The sequence below is a fragment of the Schistocerca gregaria genome, unplaced genomic scaffold (genome assembly GCF_023897955.1).
Source record: "Schistocerca gregaria isolate iqSchGreg1 unplaced genomic scaffold, iqSchGreg1.2 ptg000673l, whole genome shotgun sequence".
In the NCBI taxonomy this organism is placed as follows: Eukaryota; Metazoa; Arthropoda; class Insecta; order Orthoptera; family Acrididae; genus Schistocerca; species Schistocerca gregaria.
Window position 1 is genome coordinate 87,320 of NW_026062056.1, and position 19,977 is coordinate 107,296.

Below are 19,977 nucleotides of genomic sequence, written 5' to 3' on the forward strand. Positions count from 1 at the left end.
TGCTAGTCTGTGGGTTTTTTTTGACACATTTTCGAAGGCGTTGACATGATAGGCATTGGTCTGCGCGCTAGCAGTAACACAGGATGATACCGATGGCAGGCGGACGTAGGAAGAGAGTGCTTTCAGCGGTACTTTTTGCGTTCTTGATGCTGGCTTGGCCGTCGCTCGGAGAAAGTGGCGGGGGTCGCCAAGGTACGCGCACAAGAAGTTAGGTTTTTGGCAAGGAGTACGCGGTATTGACGCCCATGTTGGAGATGTGAGCGTGGCAGTCGCGGAGACTGATTCAGAGGTCAAGCACAAGGGTTTGTTTTCTCCATTTTCAGGGTTGGATTTTGTGGCTTTCACGATTATTTTCGTGGGGAGCGCGATAGCCGCCGGCGCCGGTCTGGGAGGAGGCATATTAAATACGCCGATTTTGATGTCTGTGGCAAAGTTCAGTGCGTCTGAGTCAATTCCGCTGAGCAGCGTATGCATTTTTTCGGCGGCTTTGGTGACTTTTCTCTTGAATCTGCCGTTACGTCGGGCTTCGGCGGACCGCCCCCTGATCGACTTCAACACGGCGCTGATCGTTCAGCCGCTCGCGATGGTGGGCGCGACCATAGGAATGATACTGAACGTAGTCATGGTGGACTGGGCGACTTTGTGTATTCTGCTGCTGACGATTTCGTACACAATATACAAAATGCTGTTGAAAACTTGGAGTGTGTGGAATAAAGACTGGTCTGGAAGAGCGAGAAGGAGGGCCAGAAGGGACACGACCCAACTGGACGAGTTGGAAGACGCGGACCGATGCAGAGGTAGTGGAGTGGAAATTTCAGTCGTTCCGCTGCAGCCAAATTCAGAGAATCGGGATTCTTTCTCAGAGCAAAGCAGAGAGAAATTCGCTTCACCCAGGAACACCTTGCTTAGTGACCTCCACTCGGGAGATCAAGAGTCTCACGAAAAAGATGTCTCCGATCAGCAATTTCCAGAGTCCGCTCCGCCAAATTTCGCCTCCTTGGACAAAATGGACCCCTCGACGCAATCCTCGGACTGCTTTCGGCTGGATAAGCTGGAAAGTGCAGAGAGATTTATTCCAAAGCGAAAAATTTTGTATTTTTTCCTCATTTTATCTCTCTCTATAGCCTGGGCGCTCGTAGTCAGCGGGAAGTCGGACAAGAGCATAGCCCACGTCGACAGATGCTCCCCTCTATACTGGGGACTACACGGACTGTTCCTCTTTGTATTCTCCGTCGTCACGCTGCGAATCGCTGTCGTTATGTACAAAAACTACCGAAAAAAAGTTCGGTTCAACTTTCAATTCCAGGACTCTGATATCCGCTGGAACATAAAGCACCTAATCGCCACCATCATCGTCGGACTCGCTTCTGGCATCCTCGCGTCCCTGCTCGGCATAGGCGGCGGAATGGTCATCACTCCCCTCATGCTCGAATTGAAAGTCGCGCCGGACTGCACGGCCGCCACCTCGTCTTTCATCATTCTCTCGACGTCTCTGGTTTCCATCGCTCAATACGCCGTGCTGGGAAGAGTAGCTCTGGACTACGCGATAGCTCTGTTCATCGTGGGCATTCTGGCAAGTGTCACCGGGAATTTGGTCATCTTGAAACTCAGAAAAAAATACAACAGCCAACTGTTCATACTGATCGCCATGCTCATGATCGCCATACCAAGCTCCATTTTGCTGGTGCAGGTGACCATTTCCGAACTCATCTCAAACGCCCACTCTGGTGCACAAAAACAAAATCTCTGTCCGAAAACATAAACACCTCTATGTACACACGCACACACACATGAATCTCAGAGAAATTTAAAAAATTTTTTTCATCATTCTATTTTCATCGCCGCTTTCTTTTCGGTCTGCGTACCGCCCCTCCTCACCCCCGACTTTCATGCCACCCTATTGGTAGCCTCACCACGACGCCAACAAAAAAACAGCATCACCCAAGTTCATACGCTCTATACGAAAAAAATGAGCCTTCTCCAACAACGAATGGCCTCGAAACTCCCCGCGGCCCTCTCTCCTCGCATCAAGCTACTTCGCACCCACCTCCCTCAAAACGCGCACTCCCTTCGCCGGACAACCCTCGTCTTCTCTCGCCACGCCTCTTCCAACCCCGCCAACGTCGATCCTCCCCCCCCAACCCCGCCTCGCCGCAGATGGCCCATCTACCTCGCCCTCGCCGCCACGCTCCTCGGCTACTTTGGGTATCGCTCGCTGCAGGACTCCAACCGCGATCCCCGTTCAACATTCTGCAAACGGAAAAACGAATTTCTCAAAAACTTCGAAAACCACAATTTTAGCGCCAAAACGCCACCAGGATTCTTTCGAAGCAAACCCACTGACCCACAACACGAGCCTCGCGGGGAACCAATCCGCGCACCCCCCCTTCCCCGACCGTCCGGAGGAGGCATCGCCAAAGTGCCCAAGCTTGGCTCAATCAAATTCCAGCTTGATCTCGTCCTTCCGCGAAGCGTCGCCGAACGAAGGAACCAATCAACACCCCGGCTCGCAAATCCAGCCAGACGCCTCCGCCCACCCTCACCCAAATCAGCGCCCAGCGCAAGAAAGAGACGTCCCTCCGACCCAAACCACCGACCGCCACTCCAATGATCTTCACTCTAAGATTCGACCGTTACCAATCGAAACGACACGACCTTTCGAAGACCAATCGCCAATTTTTGATCCATACGAAGACGAAGCGACGCTCTCCATCCACAGTCTTTCCTCGAAGCTTCGCAAGTCCAAGGCTCGCATATCCAAGTTAGAGAGGAGCCTCAGGAGAGCCAGAATGTTGTACAAGCTGGAACACCACTCTCGAACTAATCAGCTTATCTCGCTCTCGTCGCGCTTTCAAGCCAAACTGTCTCGCCTGGAACGCGGTCTTTACGCCCAATACACTTCTTCTATAAAGACTGCGCTGGTTAATCTCGAAAGGAGATACGAGGAACAGCTCTCCGCCTTTATGAAACAAGAACGCGAATACTCTATCAATCGCCTTGATTCACTCGAACAATTCCTGCAAAAAGCCTCGTACCACCGATCTAGGCACATCCATTCAGTTTCCAAACGCACAGATGCGCTCGTATCCACTGTCCGAAAATACGAACTGCTCATCCAAGACTATCAAGCCCTGTGCAACCTTTATAAATTATTTACAATGCTTCAGCAACAACGCCAGAACCATCCGAGTTTGCCCTTCGACTGCCATTGGGAGCAAGTAAAAGAATCCGGACAAACTATCCCCTATCTTAAGAACCTCATGATATCTGTCGCGGACGAAATGGACCCCGCCTCTAAAGTCGGAATCGAATCTCCAGAAATGCTCCTCAGAGAATTCAAAGCCACCTCAAATCGAGCCAAATACGCGATTCGAGCTCAGAACACGTTGGATGCCCTCCTTGACGCCGGTAGGCGCGTCGCGATCTACCTGAAGACATTCTGGTACCCAAATGCCGAAAAACTCGAGATTCAACAAAGCGCTCTAGCCCATCGCATGGAAAGAGTGGCTCTCCTCGATTTGGAACAAACGTTGGTTAACGAGAGATACGTGTCGGAAAACAAGAAACTGGAAATAGGCATCAAATTGGTCGAACTGCTCAAAAGCAAAGATAAAATGTTCTATAAAAATTGGCTAGAAAAGGCTAAAAATGCAGTCGAAATCGAATGTATCATGCAATTACTTCTCGACGAACTAAATAACTATACTGAGACCCTTGGTTTTGAAATTGAACGTCAAAAGCAACTGATGGAACAATTGAGTAAAAATTCTAGCTCGGATTAATTGCATCAGTTCGCGCAATCCTTGGGATGCGAGAAAATTCAAAAAAGGTCATCGAGATTGGCCGCCCATGTATCTTCTAGAGCTATAGGATCGGAATCCTCTTCGATGACCCGAATTTTTTTATTTAGAGACGAGTGTACAAGCATTTTGGAAGTAGATTTTTCGGCTTTGGGCTGAGAAGAAAAGTCAGTTTCATGGTAGGTAAAGAAGGAAAAAAAAAAAAAAGAACGAACATTCGGAAAATTCATAGTTCTTTCAAAAAATTCTTTCAAAAATTGTCGATTCCGGTTGTGGTTTACCTTGGCTTTCTTGTTCAGTTTTAGGTTAGATTTGAGCGCATCCAATTCGACTGCCGTCACCTGACGTAAAAGACGCAGCGTCTTGAACGAGGAAAACGGACAAAAAGCTAAAATGTGAGAAATGATCAAAACTATTTTTTTGTGCTCGGTCGAACCAGCTTGAAGATGGTCAGCGATCAGAGACATCAGGCAAGTGGAAGAGATCCAATTACAAGTTGCAGGTCCAACCAGATGGTATCTTGTAGAATCAGAGGTACGCTGGTGCTGACATTTTGATGATTGATCAAATAAGTCGTTTAATAACTGCCCATCAAGATTGTGTGTGTGATCAAATTCGGCGGTGGTCTTTATGACTGCCAAGAGCAGGTCGAGTACGTGGATGCACAATTTCCCCATTTTCCACTTGGCCATGTCCAAGATGAACTGGAGGAGCCAAATCAGATTGTCCGAGGCAAGGAGGTGCTGGAAGTAGAGTGTAGCACCCGAAGCGCCGTCGTGTCTTGATTTTTTTTCTGAAAGTTGCGACAAATCGTCTGAGGTCGAGTTTTGTGATTGTTCCACCGAGATGAATTGAGACGTGCAGGGCTCCGAAGTGGACCCCTTTTTGCAGTAGACAATAGATTTGATAAGTGCGAATAAATTGTGATAGAAAAGATCGAACTGATAGTCCATTGCGATTTCCTCGTATTCGGGCATCGAGTATGCGGACGAGCCGTGCGGTGCGGGCGCCAGAGACATGCATCTGAATGCCTGTGACAGGCTGGTGACTGTGTGTGTTTGTTTTTGAGAGCCCAGATAAAAAAACAGCTGAACAACGTGTTGCAGGCAATCGGTCAAGTCCGCGTAGAGGTCTTGCGGGGTGTAGTACGCCAGATTCACGATCGCATGCTTGATTGAGAGGTTTATTTGTGCGATGTGGACGTGCTGGAGAGAAGAGAATATTTTTTTGAGGTAGGAAAAAGGTTGACTGAGGTTTGTGTAGAAGGGCGCTTGGTGTTTGATGATGCTACCCAGGATGATGTAGGCGTTCTCGGCTATGTTCAGGAAGAACAGGGAGTCGTCGAAACAACCTTCGGATTGGAGGAGGCGTTGCTGAGATTCGGAGAAGAAGCTAAAATTGTGCTTTGTCAGAATGTTGGAAAAGTGCGTGGAAAACAGACGGGTGTTGAAGTCGTAGATACGAGATAACGGGGACTTATAACGGGAGCGAACAGATGGTTCCCAAAGTTGGTGAAGGCATTCAATGAACTTGAACAAGTTGTCACAAATAAGTTTGTCAAATTCAAAAAGTGGGTGGAAGTGTTCGGTGGACCGCTTGACGCCATCGATGTGCAGCTTCATCATGTAATCGTTGATGGATTCGACGTCGTCGCTGAGGCGGGACAGGAGCGATTCGACTTCGTTGCAGTGTTTGTGTATTCTCAAATTTTCGAAGCATGACAGGTCATTGTCATCGAGAGGGGTCTGCGCAGGTTTCCGGCCGAAGGCGTCCGACGAGCCGGGCCTAGCGGTTCTCAATGGAACAACGGGTTGCGGGGAAATTCGGACCTTGACGTGTTTCCAGATGGCCGAAAATTGGTTCAGTATCGAGAGCAGCTTTTTTTTGTGAATTGAGTTGTCATCGGACGAACTGTCTCCAGCTAGAAAGTTGAAGAACTGGCTTGGGTTATCAAATAGAGACAGCGACCGCCACTGGTCGACTTGGCTCGAGCACAAAGTCGTCAAAAAGCGCTCTTGCGCCTCGCAAGACAGTCGGTTGCTCAAAATAACGATCAACTGGTAACAGCTAAGAACCTCGAATATGCTCAGTCGCCTCGCCGAAATCCAGGAGGTGAACAGCTCGATCAGTTTGTCCAAGTAGGGTAACATGTACGCCGAAAACGTGTTGGCGAATTGCACTAGACATGTCGCAGCGATGCGGCGAAGGTGCTGGACGCAGCGCGGCAAAGTTTCCGGCGTACATGTCGGAAAAGGCAGATTTTCGACAGATGCATGAAGATCCGTCTGAATGTCCACTGCGTCCGCAGAGCAGTTGCTGTACGCCATGTACTTCACATAATAGAAAATTATGGACTCAAGAACGTTCGGGTGCGCCGTCAGATATCCTTTGAAAGATAGAACCATGCGAAGCTGAAGCTCGGTAATAGGCTCGTAGCCCGTGTCCAGATGGGTTATTCGCCCCAGTAAGACTCCGTTGACATGTTTGAACTCCTCCATGGAATACTCGACGGCGCGAGGACCGTTGGTGAGCGGTTCCATGCCTGGAAACACGTACGGAGACGGGACGACATTGAAGTGCGCGGCGGGCAAAACGTGCTGGTTGGCCGCAATAAGTAATTTACTTAACGCCTCAAACAGAGTGGTCAGCAAAATGCGCTTCTCCGGTCGCTCGGCCCAGCGATCGTCCACCGACCTAAGCTGAGAAAACAAGTCGGAAAGTTGAAGAAAATAATAATGACAAAGATTCAACGATAAATTCGGAAAAAGTCGAGAAATCGGCGTCCACACATTTGATATGACAGACTGCCTATAGGGCCCCACGAATTCTTGGTAGGCGTCCTCGTCCATCGCGAAGTCCAGCAGTCTGACCAGGTGCAGCAGGGCCGGAGCGAACATGTTTTCAGAGAATTCAAACGGAAAAAAAGAAAGCTTCAGAAGCAAATCTTTCGACAATACGTGTACGGCCGACTTGAAGTAGGCCTTTTCCTGAAAGTGCTTGCAGTGTATAAACCTTTTCCAAAACGAATGTGTCAAGAAAAAGAGGACCAGCGAGCGTCCCGTGCTCATTGATAAAACGCATTCAAGAATGTCTTCGAAGTTGGGCATTGCTAATTCGTTGCGGGGAAGGAGGTCCAGATAAGCAGTGGCGATCGCGCAGAGGCACTCGCACAGCCTCTGAATATAAATGCGCTGAACGTATCGAGATCTCTGATTGGGAAAACAAGCAAAGTCTTCTTCGTAGCATTTTTGATATTTGTACGCGATTTTCTTCAGGTCCGGAACGCTGTGCCAAAAATAGAGGAATTCAGAGTGAGACATGGCCCCTTTCGCAAGTACCAAATAAAGGATTTGAGCGTATTGCAGGCGAAAGGGCGGCTGTTCAAGGAGATAGGTGATGATAGCCATCCAATTGTTCCCAGAGTTTGCTGTCTCGCCGGACGCTTCGTCTGCGCCCACATTCGACAAACAAGACGTGTTTGACTTTACAACGAACTCCAACGCGCGTCCAATAGATGAAATTAACATAACGGACACTTTACCTTCTCGATCAAGTTGTGCGAAAACGGGCTCATCTACGCTGGGTTCCAAAGAAGACCACGTCTCCAACAGACAAGGTTCCAGGCACGAAGAGACGTGAATCTGATACGTATTAGCATAGTGGCACAGCAGGCGGTGAAGGGCGTTCAGTAAGCAGCTGAAGCATTCATTGAATTTCGAAAGAACGACTCCGTAGTAAATGAGCTCGGACTCCTTCTTCCTCAAGATTCGCTCGGCAAGCATTCCAAATAACCGGACAATCATTTCCTGTTGGTACTGGCCGCGCTGCATCAGCGGTGGATTCGAATCATACGGATGAGAGCCAAGAGAAGAGCGCAAAAAGCTCGAAAGTAGATTTTCTCCAACAGGCCAATTAAATAGGTGGAGCAGAAGTTCGCACAGCTTGTTTTTAAGATAAGAAGGCTCTTCAAGAACATCGGTGTGATCTGAACAAATCATCTCAAGCAAGGACGAACAGATACTTTGTCGCTGAGACTGAGTGAAATGCTCACTTTCCCAAGAAAGACGCACGTGGTATTCTAACACAGTCATTCCAAAGTAACGAACAGGCGCCGGCTGAGAAGCATGAATCAAGAAAAAAGAAAGACGAGCTGCGTCATTCGTGCGCTTAAATTCATCCGTCCACTAAAAAAAAAGTCAATAAAAATTCTATTCAAACGAAAACAGTAAGTCGAGACTAACCATTGCCAGCTCTTGTCTCCGGTTTTGATCGCACGATGGGTCGAGTTGCATACCGATCGACTGAACCACCAAGTCAATCAAGGTTTTATCTTGTTGCGAGTAAAAATTCATTTTGCTGTCTTTGATCACTCTTTCAAAAATACATGGCGTATCCAATTTGAAGCCCTGAAACCCTACGTCTCTACTGTAGGCCAATCAATATAGTATGTCCTCGCGGGCTTTGAACCTATAAGTGAAAAAAATATCGTGATAAAACATCTTTTTTTCAGCGCAGATTAAGATGATGTTGGCTGACCGCAAAAAAATAACCTTCCGTCAAAAAGGCCCGATATCGTCCCAGTACCCTTCTAAACACCGCCAATGCCGAAGCCGTTGGCATGCACGGGCCATTTTACTGAGTCAAAATGCCTTTTCTACACGTTCTCTGTCAACTCGGGTCTTTTGCCACATCAAATATTTCTCTCAAATTAATTTTCAATTTTGTCCTCAAAAAGCTTTTACCACACGAGGCCTTCTCGTCGGATTCGGACCAATTTTGATGCAGCTCGCTCTCAACTTTTTTGGCACGTGTCGGCCAAGAAACTGTCAAGTTCACCACGCACTGAATAGGACTGTCTGCAGTGAACCTCTTTGCCGGCATCGCCATAACAATGAAAGAAACCTCTTTTGGCTTTCGACACAATATGGCTGGATTGTCATAATCAGATTCTAAAAGAGAATCAAAACTAGGAACAGAATGCTCCATTTCAGAAAAACAAATCTCATCGCTCTTCTCAGCATTGATCTCTGTTTCATCCACAACCCAAGTAGAGCATCCACGACATTCCAATTTACAGTACTGCACGCCTCCTGAACCGCCCTCGTTTACATGCGCATCGCTCAGCTCTGCTGGTTCAAGCTGAACATGCATGCAAGATAAAAGCGGCGGATTGACCAGCTTAATTGAAATGGCACTCCATTGACGATACAGAAGAACGGGGCGCGCGTCCTGCCCGTCATCAGACTCTACAGCCTTGACCTCGATACTAGGTACATAAAAACTGTGTAAATTCAAGTTAGTAACGCGTACAAGTGTTCAACTTGTAAAAAAATCGTGTTCGTGCACCAGTTGGCTCGCCCTCTTGACATCGCCATGAATCTCGCCCCGCGAATGCAAGGTGCCTCTATCGGTTGAGAGCGTACGCGCACCACAGAAGTGCTTCAATGTTGACGTACAAAGCTGCGTGCTTCTTTTCAAAGTCCGGAAAGCATGGTTTACCGTGAATCTTGGCCAGGCTGGATGTAGAAAGCTCGACCGTTGGCTTTACAAGCAAATTCGAACAATGTAGGCATTTCTTAGAACAAACAGGCACTAACGGTACATGTTGCGGTATAGAACGAAAATAATTTTTTACATTAAAAACCGTCGGATATACATAAGATGGCGTAGAAGTGCCAAAGACTTCGGACGCTGGCCAAACAGCGCCTTGCTGCGATGGATCTATGGAACCCCCGCTAGATAGAAGATAATCGACACCGGAGGAATTATTCTCAAGATTCTCAGAATGAATGGTCAGATAATTGGAATTCGTATGAAATTCCATGTTCGACGATGAGTACTGAGAGGCCTCGCTGACTTCCTTCATTACATTGGGCCTCTCAGCTTCAGGTGTCTTTTCGAGTAAATAAAATTTGCTCTCTGAGCTGCATGTGGCATTATAATCATCTATCTCTTTGGCCGAATCCGCCGTGGGTAGTCCAAATTGTAAGAACACGGTTCTCTGCTCTCCCCTGCGTCCGTTATCACCAGATGGAGACATACGTCGATTGGGAGAATGGCTACGGGGCCCCAATGGAGTGAATAGAGAAGAACGATCAGTTACTTGTTCAACAATCAGATTAGTACGACTTTGTTCGGCCTCCCAAATATTTGCAATGAGACCGATTGTGCTGTCTGCTACAAAAAACGAAGACGTCTCTGATGGACGAAGTACATTTCGGGTGTCGGCACTTGTATTAGGAGATTTTAGAGGTGCGCCTTGGTCAGAACTGAATTCGTCGGATTCGATCGAGGAATAGCAACAAAAAGGGCAATACAAGAAACTGACCGAGGAAGGGACCACATCATCAGAGGTGTTCTGAGTGGAGGACGCGTCGTGCATAGAGTTGTGTTTGGTATCATTATTGAACGTTTTGCATTGTAGAAGTGTTCTTGCTTTTTGATAGGTGGCCGGATACTTTGTTTTCAATAAATCTAATGAGACAGAACAAAAAGAAACAGAAACGCTGCTGCAACAAGGACATTGAAAACATTTCTTGCAGCTTTTTGAAAATGTTTTAGTCTAAATATGCGAAATTTTTTTTCAAAAATGAGCAATAACCCTCGTACCGGTTTTTAAAGATGGCATTTGAGGGCGGAAACAATTTTTCACCTAATTCATTTTTCAAGCACCTATCTGTTGCCGGTATTGATCCTAAGCTACATTGATCGAAGCCAGATCCAGGCGTTACTTGCAAGCATTGAGGGCAGAATAGTGCATCTATGTTCGGAACTACGCAAGTACTGCACACAATGCCTTGGCATCCCTCGCAATAGTAAAAACTCGAGAGTCCGGAATTCAGCGAAGAGCCAGATTTTTCCGAAGTTAAAAAGCTATCGAATGCGCTATAGACATAGGAATCTAGAGGATACAAAACATCGATGAAAGCCCAATTGTCACAACCGGAACACGAAATTTGTAACAAAGAGGTTGACGTAGACATCAAATAGAGAAGGAAATCAAAAACACAATGAAAAAGATATTTTAGGAAAAATGTATGATAATATACAAAATGCTATACAGCTGACGAATCGGTAAAACTTCCCGAGTCGTCTTTGCAGTAAAGTGCAAATACATTATGATTCTCTTAGAAATAGCCATGCTTTTTTGGAATGGGATTATTTTTTGTATACAGAGATCGGTTTGCTCAATATGCGACGGCGCACACATAAGGATGCAAAACGACGTGGAACTAGCGATTGGCAGCATTCTGGTGTACACCAGTGAGCTAAATTAATCAGCGCATGTGTTAGAATACTGTAGATTATGAAGGGCTGATTATAAAATGAACGTACTATTTTTTTTACTTGGGACAAACATCTTGAATTTCCTGAAACAACCGCACAACTCTGTTGATTATAAGGTGGAAATACGCGGATTTCAGACATGACGATTATATCTTGATTGTCCCACACACAAGGGAGTGTTTTAGAGATTTCATTGAACACATTTTGTGCGTGTGCAGGAACATCGTTGTTTTGCGTATTTTTGCTTATGTCTTCAAGTACTTTTTTTTCTTGGTCACGGAGTCTTTGAACGTTTAACGTGCGGGGCTTCAGAAGTTGGTGGGAATCTTCTTGACCGACCAGGTAAAACTTCTTGATTTCAGAAGTATTGATAAAATTGATCAGGATTTTAGAATTGCTTTCCGATTCTGATGTACTCAAGCACAGAAATATTAGGACGGAAACGTATTTTGTGCATAAATTGGACCTTTTATGCAAAGTCAGTTCTCCGAAGAGATTTTGAAGCCCTCTATGAGCAAAAAAAGTGTATTGTATTGTATTTGGATTTTAAAGCACAACGTACGAAGTAATAAGAGCTGAGTAGACGGATCATACGCAAAAACACATCCTTTGAACTCTTGTCGGGGTGTTATAACTGTAACAGTGTTACCTACTGAAAAAACACTTTTCTTAGACATGAGTGGTAGCAAGTCGCGGTGTCGAAAACCGCAATAATCATATCAACTGCGCTTTAAGCCTTTGTATAAAGTGTAAAAGTAAAAATCTTCGTGAATCCCGGCATTATTTTGACCAATAATAAATTTTTTATTGGGCTCTCGTCTTAACTGGTTGCAAAGAGGAGAATATGAAAAAGCTTGTCATTAAATTAGAGCCTGAACGAACGGAGAGCTGTTCTTCTCCAAGTTCTTCTAAAATGACGTTTTTATGACTGAAAAAAACTTCTGGTGTAAAGACATCTTCTGGTTAGGCTGTTATAGGGTGTGTTTAACGAATTAAATGTAGTAAACAAAATCAACTGCTATTCATGCATAAGGTGTTTTTGCAATCATATCATCAGAGGGATCTACGCAAACATCTGTGAAGACAAATGGCTTGCTGCAAACAAGCGAATATTTTGACAGCGAACATCGTTTTTTTTTGATAACAGATGATTTAAAAACCTTTGTGGTCGTTTTCGATAATTTCATTGCGTTCTTATATCTTATAAACATGCTTTCAAAGGTCTTATCCTTTTTTGGTAACAATCAAAATGGGCTAACGGCAAGTCGAGTAAATCACGTTGATAGAGACGTACATAGTTTTTTCGACAAATTTTTTTTGATTTTGTAGTATATGATCATATATTCAATTAATATAATATAATTGGCTGGCATACGATGACAATTTTTTTGACTAGTATCAACGAACATTTTGTCGGGTTCCTGATGAAACGAAACTTTCTCCGTCCTTGCTTGAGAAAAGGCGCACCCGCGATCATGTTTTGAAAGCATTTACTCAAAGAGTTCGGATAAGTCTCATTAATAATACAAGAGCTGTAACTCGTGCTCAAGAACGTCACCAGCTTTCTCCTATCATGACAAAATTGGTCGGTAGAGCGATGTCTGCAGCTTCACTACTGGCCAGCTGGCAATATGGAGATGAGCGAGTCATTTTAGAATTTAGAGGTACTGGACCAGTTGAAATGATATATGCAGAAGCAATTCGAAATGGAGAAGTACGCGCGTATACAACTACGCCGAAAGTAAATCAAGCAAGCAATATGCCACTTGGATTAGCACTAGGAGGAGGAGGAACCCTACGAATCACCAAGGTGCTTTATAACCAGGCTAGTCCTTACCATTCAGTTGTTCCATTGGCAAGTGCCGATATTTCGTCTGATATTTTTAATTATTACAAATACTCAGAACAAATTCCGGCATACGTTGACCTTGACACCCAGCTGGACTATCAAGACAGAGTTACATTTTCCGGCGGCCTGATTATAGAAGCTTTGCCGGCGCTGAAGGACGAAAAATCAAATCAAAACTATTTAGAGCCTTATGTTCATCGCCTTCAAAACCTGCCGCCTATGTCGGTCCTGTTTGGTCAGGATAAGCATTCTTTAAAGACAGTGCTAAAGGCGATTCTGCAGGAAGAACTAGAAGAACACAGCATACAAAAACTGCTAGTCGATTTCCATTGTCGGTGTTCGAAGGACAAAATTACCAAATTATTGATAAAACTTCAAAAAGAAGATCTAAGGGAATTTTTAGACAGGCAGCCTGGTGAGAAGGCGGTTACATGTCAATTTTGTAACGAGCGGTATATGCTTGATACAAGAGAAGTGGAAGAGTTAGAAGCATTGTCAAAAGACTGAAAGGTTTTCAAAGGCAAAAAAAAAAGGGGCTTCGAGATCTGCAGTTTTCGATCAAGGGACTAGCGTGAGCTTTTTTAGTGGAATTGAATGCACGCGCCCGCGTTGCATCAGAGAGTTGGCGTTTTATGTGGCGCTGAAATTTTTTATTGAAATGCACCTTCGTGATGGTTAGATCTGGACACCTGAAGGCTTCGAAAGCTTTTACGAGAGAAAAAATGTACTCTGAGGTTAGAGAGAAGATGGTTATGCACTCGGAATTTTTCGAGTTGGCAGAATAAAAGGGCTAAAAGGGAGCCTTCCCTTCATAAGGTAATTTGGCTCTATATGTAGAGTTCTGAATGAGGCCGAGAAGGGTCAAAAAGATTTTTGTGGAGGAGCGCTCTTATTGGTGGTACAATTTTTTTTTTTTCAGCAGTTGACAAGCTTGGGTCGGTTTTAGCGTTCTAAAGGTTCAATTCATCACGAGGGGATCTGGGGTAAAATTGGCGGCGATGGAGCAGAAGAGGGAGAATTCTGTGGATCGAATTAGGGTGCCGATAGACAGGTATCAATTTTCATGTACGTTTGTGTGTGTGTGTGTGCGAGGGGTTGTTGGGGATTCTAAATAACCCTGAGAGGGCTGAAGAGCTCGGAGAATGGGCGTGCGGCGGCTGTTGTTTACTCTGTCTGGACGGCGTTTTCGTTGAAGAGGGATTAGGTTTTTTGTACATTTTAGTTTTCTGACATTCGGTTTTTTTAGACAGAACGTCTGCGGATGGGGTGGTGGTGAAAGAGTTGGGGTCTGATGGCGAGTTGAGAGTGTTGTGGAGCAAGAAAGAGGCGTTTTGTTTTTTGTATTCTTGGGATGGGAAGTATTTGGCTTTGGTCGTGGCAGAAAAGAGCGAGGCGAGCGACAAAGAGAGAGGCGAGAGGCAGATGGTGTGGATGACGAGTTTATCTACCCGTCGATGGGTTGAGATTTTAGACGTGGAGAGGATGGAGACGGTGAAGATAATAGACGATGTACAGGGAGTAGAGGAGCACTTGTACTGGTCGCCGAATAATCGGTATTTAGTGACGTGGCAGCCTTTATCTTCGAACAGAAGTGGCGAAGTAGGGGAGCAAGGGGAGGAGAGGAATGTGAAAATTTGGAGAATTCACGATGGGAAGAAAGTCATGTCTTGGAAGAGTGCGAATCGACAATGCTGGCCGATGTTTCGGTGGACAGATGATGAGAAGGTGGCGGCTAGGTGGAAGAATGGCCAAATAGAGGTTTATGATTGGCAGTGGATGGTGGAACGAGGGGAAGAGAATGGCGTTGAAAAGTGTGTTAAATTGGCGTGTATAGGAATTTCAGACTGGAGCTTGTCTAAGAGATCGTTAGCGGTGTTTTTGCCTGAGAGGAGCGGTCATCCAGCCAAAGTGTTTATATATGGGCTGAACGTGCCTGTGTCTAAATCGGAGAAGAGTGACGTGCAGTTGGTGAGTTCGGTTCCGATGTCTACAGCGAGTTTTTTCCGTGCGGATGAAGTGAAGTTTATGTGGCATTTTCGTGGTCAAGCTCTATTGGTGTTCGCGAGGACTAAAACTGATACGACTGGGAAGGCGTACTACGGGGAGACGTTTTTGTATTACTTATCGGCGGATGGGAAGTACACAACTGGGGTGAGTTTGGAAAAAGAGGGTCCCATTCACGACGTCCAATGGAATCCCAACGGACACGATTTTACCGTGACGTATGGATTTATGCCGTCTAAAACCACACTATTTAATAGGAAATGTAAGGCGCTGGGGCACTTGGGCTTGGATCCGAGAAACAAGGTAATATGGAATCCACATGGACGTATTTTGTGTCTTGGCGGATTCGGGCAATTACCTGGAGAAATGGACTTTTGGGACACAGTCAAGCTCGTCAAATTGGGATCTGCGGTCTCTTATTGCAGCGGGTATCACGAATGGACTCCGGACGGAAAGTATCTGATTTCTGCTGTGACATGGCCGAGAATGCGCGTGGATAATCGCTACGAAATTTTTGATGTCAAGGGACGTTGTATTGTCCGTGAACCTTGCCAGGAAATGTGGAAAATACAATGGAGGCCTGTTCCTAACTGTCTCCCCGCTTATGCATCCCCTCCCACACAGGATATTGTTGTTCAGGAGCCTGTACGCCTATGCGAGTCAACGAAACCTGAATCTAGTCTCAAATCCTTCGGCGACGGTTCCTCGCAAAAGGTCGGCAAATCGACCGGATCGGCCGATCAGGCTCAGAATAGCGGTGGCGCGTATCGACACCCTAATTGGTCGAAGACATCAGACGCTTCTTGTAATGGCGCAGAAGTTCCTGTCGCCTCCGAGACCCTGAAAAGGACGATCGTAGGCGGCACCAAGAAGATACCAAAAAATGGAAATAACCGACCTGTTCCCGGCGGCAAACCAAAAAATCAGAAAAACAACAAAATACTCTCAGCTCAAGGGTGACGAAATAAAGTTCCCGCATTTAAAACACGCAGTAGGATCATCGCTCAAAACAAAATCTTTTTTATTAAGCAGCCCATCGAACATAGGTTTCTGAATATGTTCGCAATATATGCACCATACTTGACGCACTAGATATGGCAAGCGGACATGCGCGTACCTTCCTGCTGAGTGGTCCGCTTGAGAGCTTACGTTTCCTGTGAGTCCTTGATTGCCCAGAGCGATATGGTGTTATCATAAAAGGTGCATGAAACCAAAGCAACCATTCCTTCGGACTCGCGACGCGGTGCCCCACGCACGTGCCTCAGGCGGACCCAATCGATTCCGTAGGCAAGCGAAGGGGCGGAAAGGTAAGACCTGGGATAATATCGAGTCAGAATGGATATGGCGCCCTTGGCAAGGTCCGGTTGGAGAACCTGAAACCCATTGCCCATACACGAGGCAGCAAGCAAACTAGACGTGGTAGGAAAGGGTCGAGCAAGTTGGTCGCTGTCGTCCAACGCTGCGGAGGCGATCGAGGAAAAAATCACTGAATTTTTGGATAAAGAGCGGTTATTTTCGGCGTTTTTGTGTCCTGTCAAAAGTCTCGTTTGAAGGGCTTGTTCATGTTCCAGACTCGTCTGCACAAGGCAGTCGTTAACTCCGAGCGGACCGTTTCTTTGTGGATTTAAAAACTTCAACTTCCACACGCCGCCGCCTAAATCCCTCGATACAACAGGTGTTTTTGATACGTTTCTTAAGTCCCAGATTGCCACAGTCTGATCATAGGACCCGACGGCCAGATTGAGGCTTTCATTGCTGGTGGCAAGTGCACCGGCAGACTCAGATCGGCCGTCGCGGCTCGATGAAGGAATTGCAAAACTTGTCACGCCGGCTTGATAGTAAGTTTTATTTTGCATCGCTGGACCCGAAAAAGGCGATCGACGGATGTCCCAAACCTTGAAGCTGCAGTCGTCTGAACCAGAGACAAAAAAATTCGCTTCACACGAATTATCGAGCCACGAAACACCCCAAATTTCACATTCGTGCGCCCTATTACATGACCAAATTGGAAGATGATCGTCGTTCCAAACATGAATATCACCTGAACGGAAACCAGAAACGACCAATCTATTCACATCTAACGTCAACGACATATCGTTCCTGTCAAGTTCTGAAGTGTCAATTCTGTTTTTCGCCTGGCATTCATAAGACTCATTCCTATCACCACGCAACTCCTTCGTCAATGTCATATTTACCACCTCATCGCCCAACGACACCGTCCACACCTCTACCACCCCACTCGATAATGACACATACAACCAAGATGAAAAATCATCGTAATCAAGACCTTTTTCCCACCATTTGACTTCTAGTACGCCAGCTGACCCAATCTTGTAGCAATCTCCTTTCAGCGCCGTAGCAGAGCTGACCGTAACCCTGACATTCAATCGTTCCAATTTCCATGATTCACATACATCACCGCCATACACACCTTTCGATCTTTCGACTCCTTCTCTCACATCACCTTCGTCAATCGACACCACTTTATAAAAATATATACACCCCTCTCTCTCTTGTCCGGTCTTCTCATCGCCTCGCATCGACTTTTCTTTTTTCAGCTCGTAACACGCCAGTGCCACCAAATTCAAACCCTCTGAATAAGCAACGCAGTCCGGATGCATGCTAACCTCTGCACTATCATAGTGTATCGCGATGTAAGGTGTTGCTTCACCATTATCTCTGTCCATTTCGGCATCGCAACTCTACCTTTCTATCACATTAAAAAAAAAAACTTTTTCTCCTCCGCTTTGTACTTTATTTTACAAAACTCCATCGCAAATCTTTGCACATATCTTTCCTCCTCCGAAATTTCACCTGCACCAAATCAATCATACGAAATATTTCAAATCAGATTCCTCTCAACATGAATTCCTTTTCACAGCCGATCAACGTATGTATATCTCATCTCCGCCTTCTCCAATTTTAAATTCTCACACCTCCGCCTCTGGCCTTCAAGGACCTTGACTACTTCCTTTCTCAGCTCAAAGATCCGGCCTTCGTCAAGCTCTTTCAGTCCTTTCTACTCACTCAAACATGTCCAGACGAAAAAAAAGTACGCGCAATTTGCGTCTATTTGAGGCACCACCAAGATAACTGTCCCCTCCTCGGTAAACCCGAAATCCCTCACTCATTCTCCTTCTTCTAGAAATTCCTCGAAGATGTGAAACTAATGCGGACGGCACCATTCGAAGTCAGACTCCAAAGCCAACTAAGCAATTCAACACACAGCAAGAGAATTATTTTTTCAGAAAAGGAAAAAAAAGATCATTTTATTCAGCCTCAAGTCGGATTCTGTATTCTCGCCAAGACCATCACATATCATGATTATAGGAGCCTAAAGCATCCGACGTTCATCAACGTGTGCTGGCACGACGAGATAGATGACATCTCCCTGCGACATCATCATGCGTGTCAGAATGACGTACATGCCTGCAGTGGTTCCGCTAGCAGGGTAGTATGCAGAACCGGCCAATCATCATATGGCGAAGACCACTGGGAAGTGCCTTACGTGCTTCATGCTATAGTCAAACGCCCGGATTGCCGAATCTATGACATTATCTTTGGCAGGAAAACGTACCGGAAATCACGAAAACAAGCAGAAATTTTCAGCCTCGTTGTCAGAACTTCTGTCGAAGCCATCGAAGAACAGTACGGCGAGGTGTTTGAACCAGGCTCTCTAAAACCAGCAGTCGGCATCTCCTACATGAGAGAGCCGCCTCATTCATCACCTTCTGGTGATGTCCAAAAAAACGTCAAAAAAAGCTGGCATACGCCTTTGCCTCAAACCGACCAACTAATCTTATTAGAGCTCGGGTCCGAGCCGGTCACACTGACACGGGCACAGCTAATTACCGTATCCGACGAGGTGAAAGGGGTTCTCACTGTGACGCCGAGCGACAGCGGGCCATTCATGCTTGCAAGAACTACGCCTGTCTACCTCGATGCACTCAAGGTGAAAGTACCCTCTGCAGTTATCAAGCAGACACAGACAGTTATTACGATACGAGTATCAATAGAAAAGAATTCAGAGAAGACACAATTTGACCTTCTAAAAATAGAAAAGAATTTGGTCGTTTATCTTTATACTCTCAACCACAAACGTGAGAATGTCGTATTTGTATTAACTCTAGGCCAGCAGGTCGTCAGGGAGGAGTCATACGCAACGTGGAACAAAACGGACAATGTCATTATAGTCCTAAAGAAAGAAAGGTTGGGCTTATGGAAGAGCCCGGTAAAATGATGTACATACCAGTTAGGTGGTGAAGTAGATCCGTTAGTATCTATTTAGAAGAAAGGTACAAAAATGTGGCATTATTTGTGTGTGTCAAGTATTCTATGCGACGAGCGCACTTTATGCTTCATGGCCCGGTTCCTCAATCTTGCTTGAAGCAAGATGGCTGTTGTTTGGACGAGTTTCTTGAATGTTGCGGCATGTCTCGAGATTCGTCTGAATCGAGTCCTATGCATGTTCTGATCGTGGCGTACACGCGGTTCGCATCTCTTTCCCTGAGTTCCTTGGTGAAAAGTGGGAGTTTGAAGGCGTCAGAGTAGCAGAGGACAAGTCTGGCGTGTTTTTCATCGACCTTTACTCTCTCGATGTTGCAGAGACCCATCAGCGATTTTTTGTAGACTCTGGATTTGAAGAGCAAGTAATTCCTAGTCAAAGAGATCGTTTTGTCAGAGAAGTTCAGGACGAGAGACTCGTCGTCCGGCAACAGGGAGAGCGAGCAGCAAATGAGAACAAGGTGGACGAGGTAATTGGTGGCAACGCTGTAGTCAAGCTCTCGAAGCATGGTGGGATAGAACAGATAGTCCCAAACAGCCATAATAACCAAGAGGAAAGCGGGAATCATCCACGTTGTTTTCCAATTGGTGATGCGAATAGATATCGGATTCCCTGAATCGTGTTGCATGTTGTATCTTCTTAACGGTTTGTGTATATATGGTGAATTCAAAGTGAGTACAACAATAGGCGTGGCATCGAGCCGCAACTATCATTCAACGCGTGCCTACATTGCCTTCTGTTATCGACCAAAT

At 45.8% G+C, this 19,977-nt stretch overlaps 5 protein-coding genes across 5 annotated transcripts; 4 read left to right on the forward strand and 1 right to left on the reverse strand.

Moving 5' to 3' along the window:
• The first annotated feature begins 25 nt into the window (after positions 1–25).
• Positions 26–1,795, forward strand: LOC126318632 (uncharacterized). The gene is made up of 2 exons (XM_049993454.1): positions 26–192; positions 255–1,795. The coding sequence occupies exons 1-2, from the start codon at positions 84–86 to the stop codon at positions 1,760–1,762; spliced, it is 1,617 nt and encodes a 538-aa protein (XP_049849411.1). The 5' UTR covers positions 26–83; the 3' UTR covers positions 1,763–1,795.
• Positions 1,796–2,745: 950 nt separating this feature from the next.
• LOC126318647 (uncharacterized) lies at positions 2,746–4,741 on the forward strand. The gene is made up of 3 exons (XM_049993467.1): positions 2,746–3,979; positions 4,100–4,334; positions 4,397–4,741. The coding sequence occupies exon 1, from the start codon at positions 2,790–2,792 to the stop codon at positions 3,780–3,782; it is 993 nt and encodes a 330-aa protein (XP_049849424.1). The 5' UTR covers positions 2,746–2,789; the 3' UTR covers positions 3,783–3,979; positions 4,100–4,334; positions 4,397–4,741.
• Positions 3,782–8,235, reverse strand: LOC126318646 (uncharacterized). The gene is made up of 3 exons (XM_049993466.1): positions 8,042–8,235; positions 4,016–7,984; positions 3,782–3,955 (listed from the first exon to the last, which is right to left on the reverse strand). The coding sequence occupies exons 1-3, from the start codon at positions 8,150–8,152 to the stop codon at positions 3,821–3,823; spliced, it is 4,215 nt and encodes a 1,404-aa protein (XP_049849423.1). The 5' UTR covers positions 8,153–8,235; the 3' UTR covers positions 3,782–3,820.
• A 4,060-nt stretch (positions 8,236–12,295) lies between these two features.
• LOC126318648 (33 kDa chaperonin-like) lies at positions 12,296–13,747 on the forward strand. The gene is made up of 2 exons (XM_049993468.1): positions 12,296–12,377; positions 12,484–13,747. The coding sequence occupies exons 1-2, from the start codon at positions 12,297–12,299 to the stop codon at positions 13,441–13,443; spliced, it is 1,041 nt and encodes a 346-aa protein (XP_049849425.1). The 5' UTR covers position 12,296; the 3' UTR covers positions 13,444–13,747.
• A 155-nt stretch (positions 13,748–13,902) lies between these two features.
• On the forward strand, positions 13,903–15,927 carry LOC126318601 (uncharacterized). Its single transcript, XM_049993414.1, has 2 exons — positions 13,903–14,001; positions 14,183–15,927. The coding sequence occupies exons 1-2, from the start codon at positions 13,935–13,937 to the stop codon at positions 15,898–15,900; spliced, it is 1,785 nt and encodes a 594-aa protein (XP_049849371.1). The 5' UTR covers positions 13,903–13,934; the 3' UTR covers positions 15,901–15,927.
• The last annotated feature ends 4,050 nt before the right edge of the window (positions 15,928–19,977 follow it).

Excerpts from the sequence above, each read along its gene's own strand:
- LOC126318632 (XM_049993454.1), top strand. The coding sequence starts at position 84 with ATGATACCGATGGCAGGCGGACGTAGGAAGAGAGTGCTTTCAGCGGTA. Across the intron at positions 193-254 it reads AAGTGGCGGGGGTCGCCAAG|ATGTGAGCGTGGCAGTCGCG; the intron begins GTACGCGCACAA and ends CCCATGTTGGAG.
- LOC126318647 (XM_049993467.1), top strand. The coding sequence starts at position 2,790 with ATGTTGTACAAGCTGGAACACCACTCTCGAACTAATCAGCTTATCTCG.
- LOC126318646 (XM_049993466.1), bottom strand. The coding sequence starts at position 8,152 with ATGAATTTTTACTCGCAACAAGATAAAACCTTGATTGACTTGGTGGTT. Across the intron at positions 7,985-8,041 it reads GGAGACAAGAGCTGGCAATG|TGGACGGATGAATTTAAGCG; the intron begins GTTAGTCTCGAC and ends CTTTTTTTTTAG. Across the intron at positions 3,956-4,015 it reads GAACTATGAATTTTCCGAAT|CCCAAAGCCGAAAAATCTAC; the intron begins GTTCGTTCTTTT and ends TTTTCTTCTCAG.
- LOC126318648 (XM_049993468.1), top strand. The coding sequence starts at position 12,297 with ATGCTTTCAAAGGTCTTATCCTTTTTTGGTAACAATCAAAATGGGCTA. Across the intron at positions 12,378-12,483 it reads TAAATCACGTTGATAGAGAC|TATCAACGAACATTTTGTCG; the intron begins GTACATAGTTTT and ends TTTTTTGACTAG.
- LOC126318601 (XM_049993414.1), top strand. The coding sequence starts at position 13,935 with ATGGAGCAGAAGAGGGAGAATTCTGTGGATCGAATTAGGGTGCCGATA. Across the intron at positions 14,002-14,182 it reads AGACAGGTATCAATTTTCAT|ACAGAACGTCTGCGGATGGG; the intron begins GTACGTTTGTGT and ends CGGTTTTTTTAG.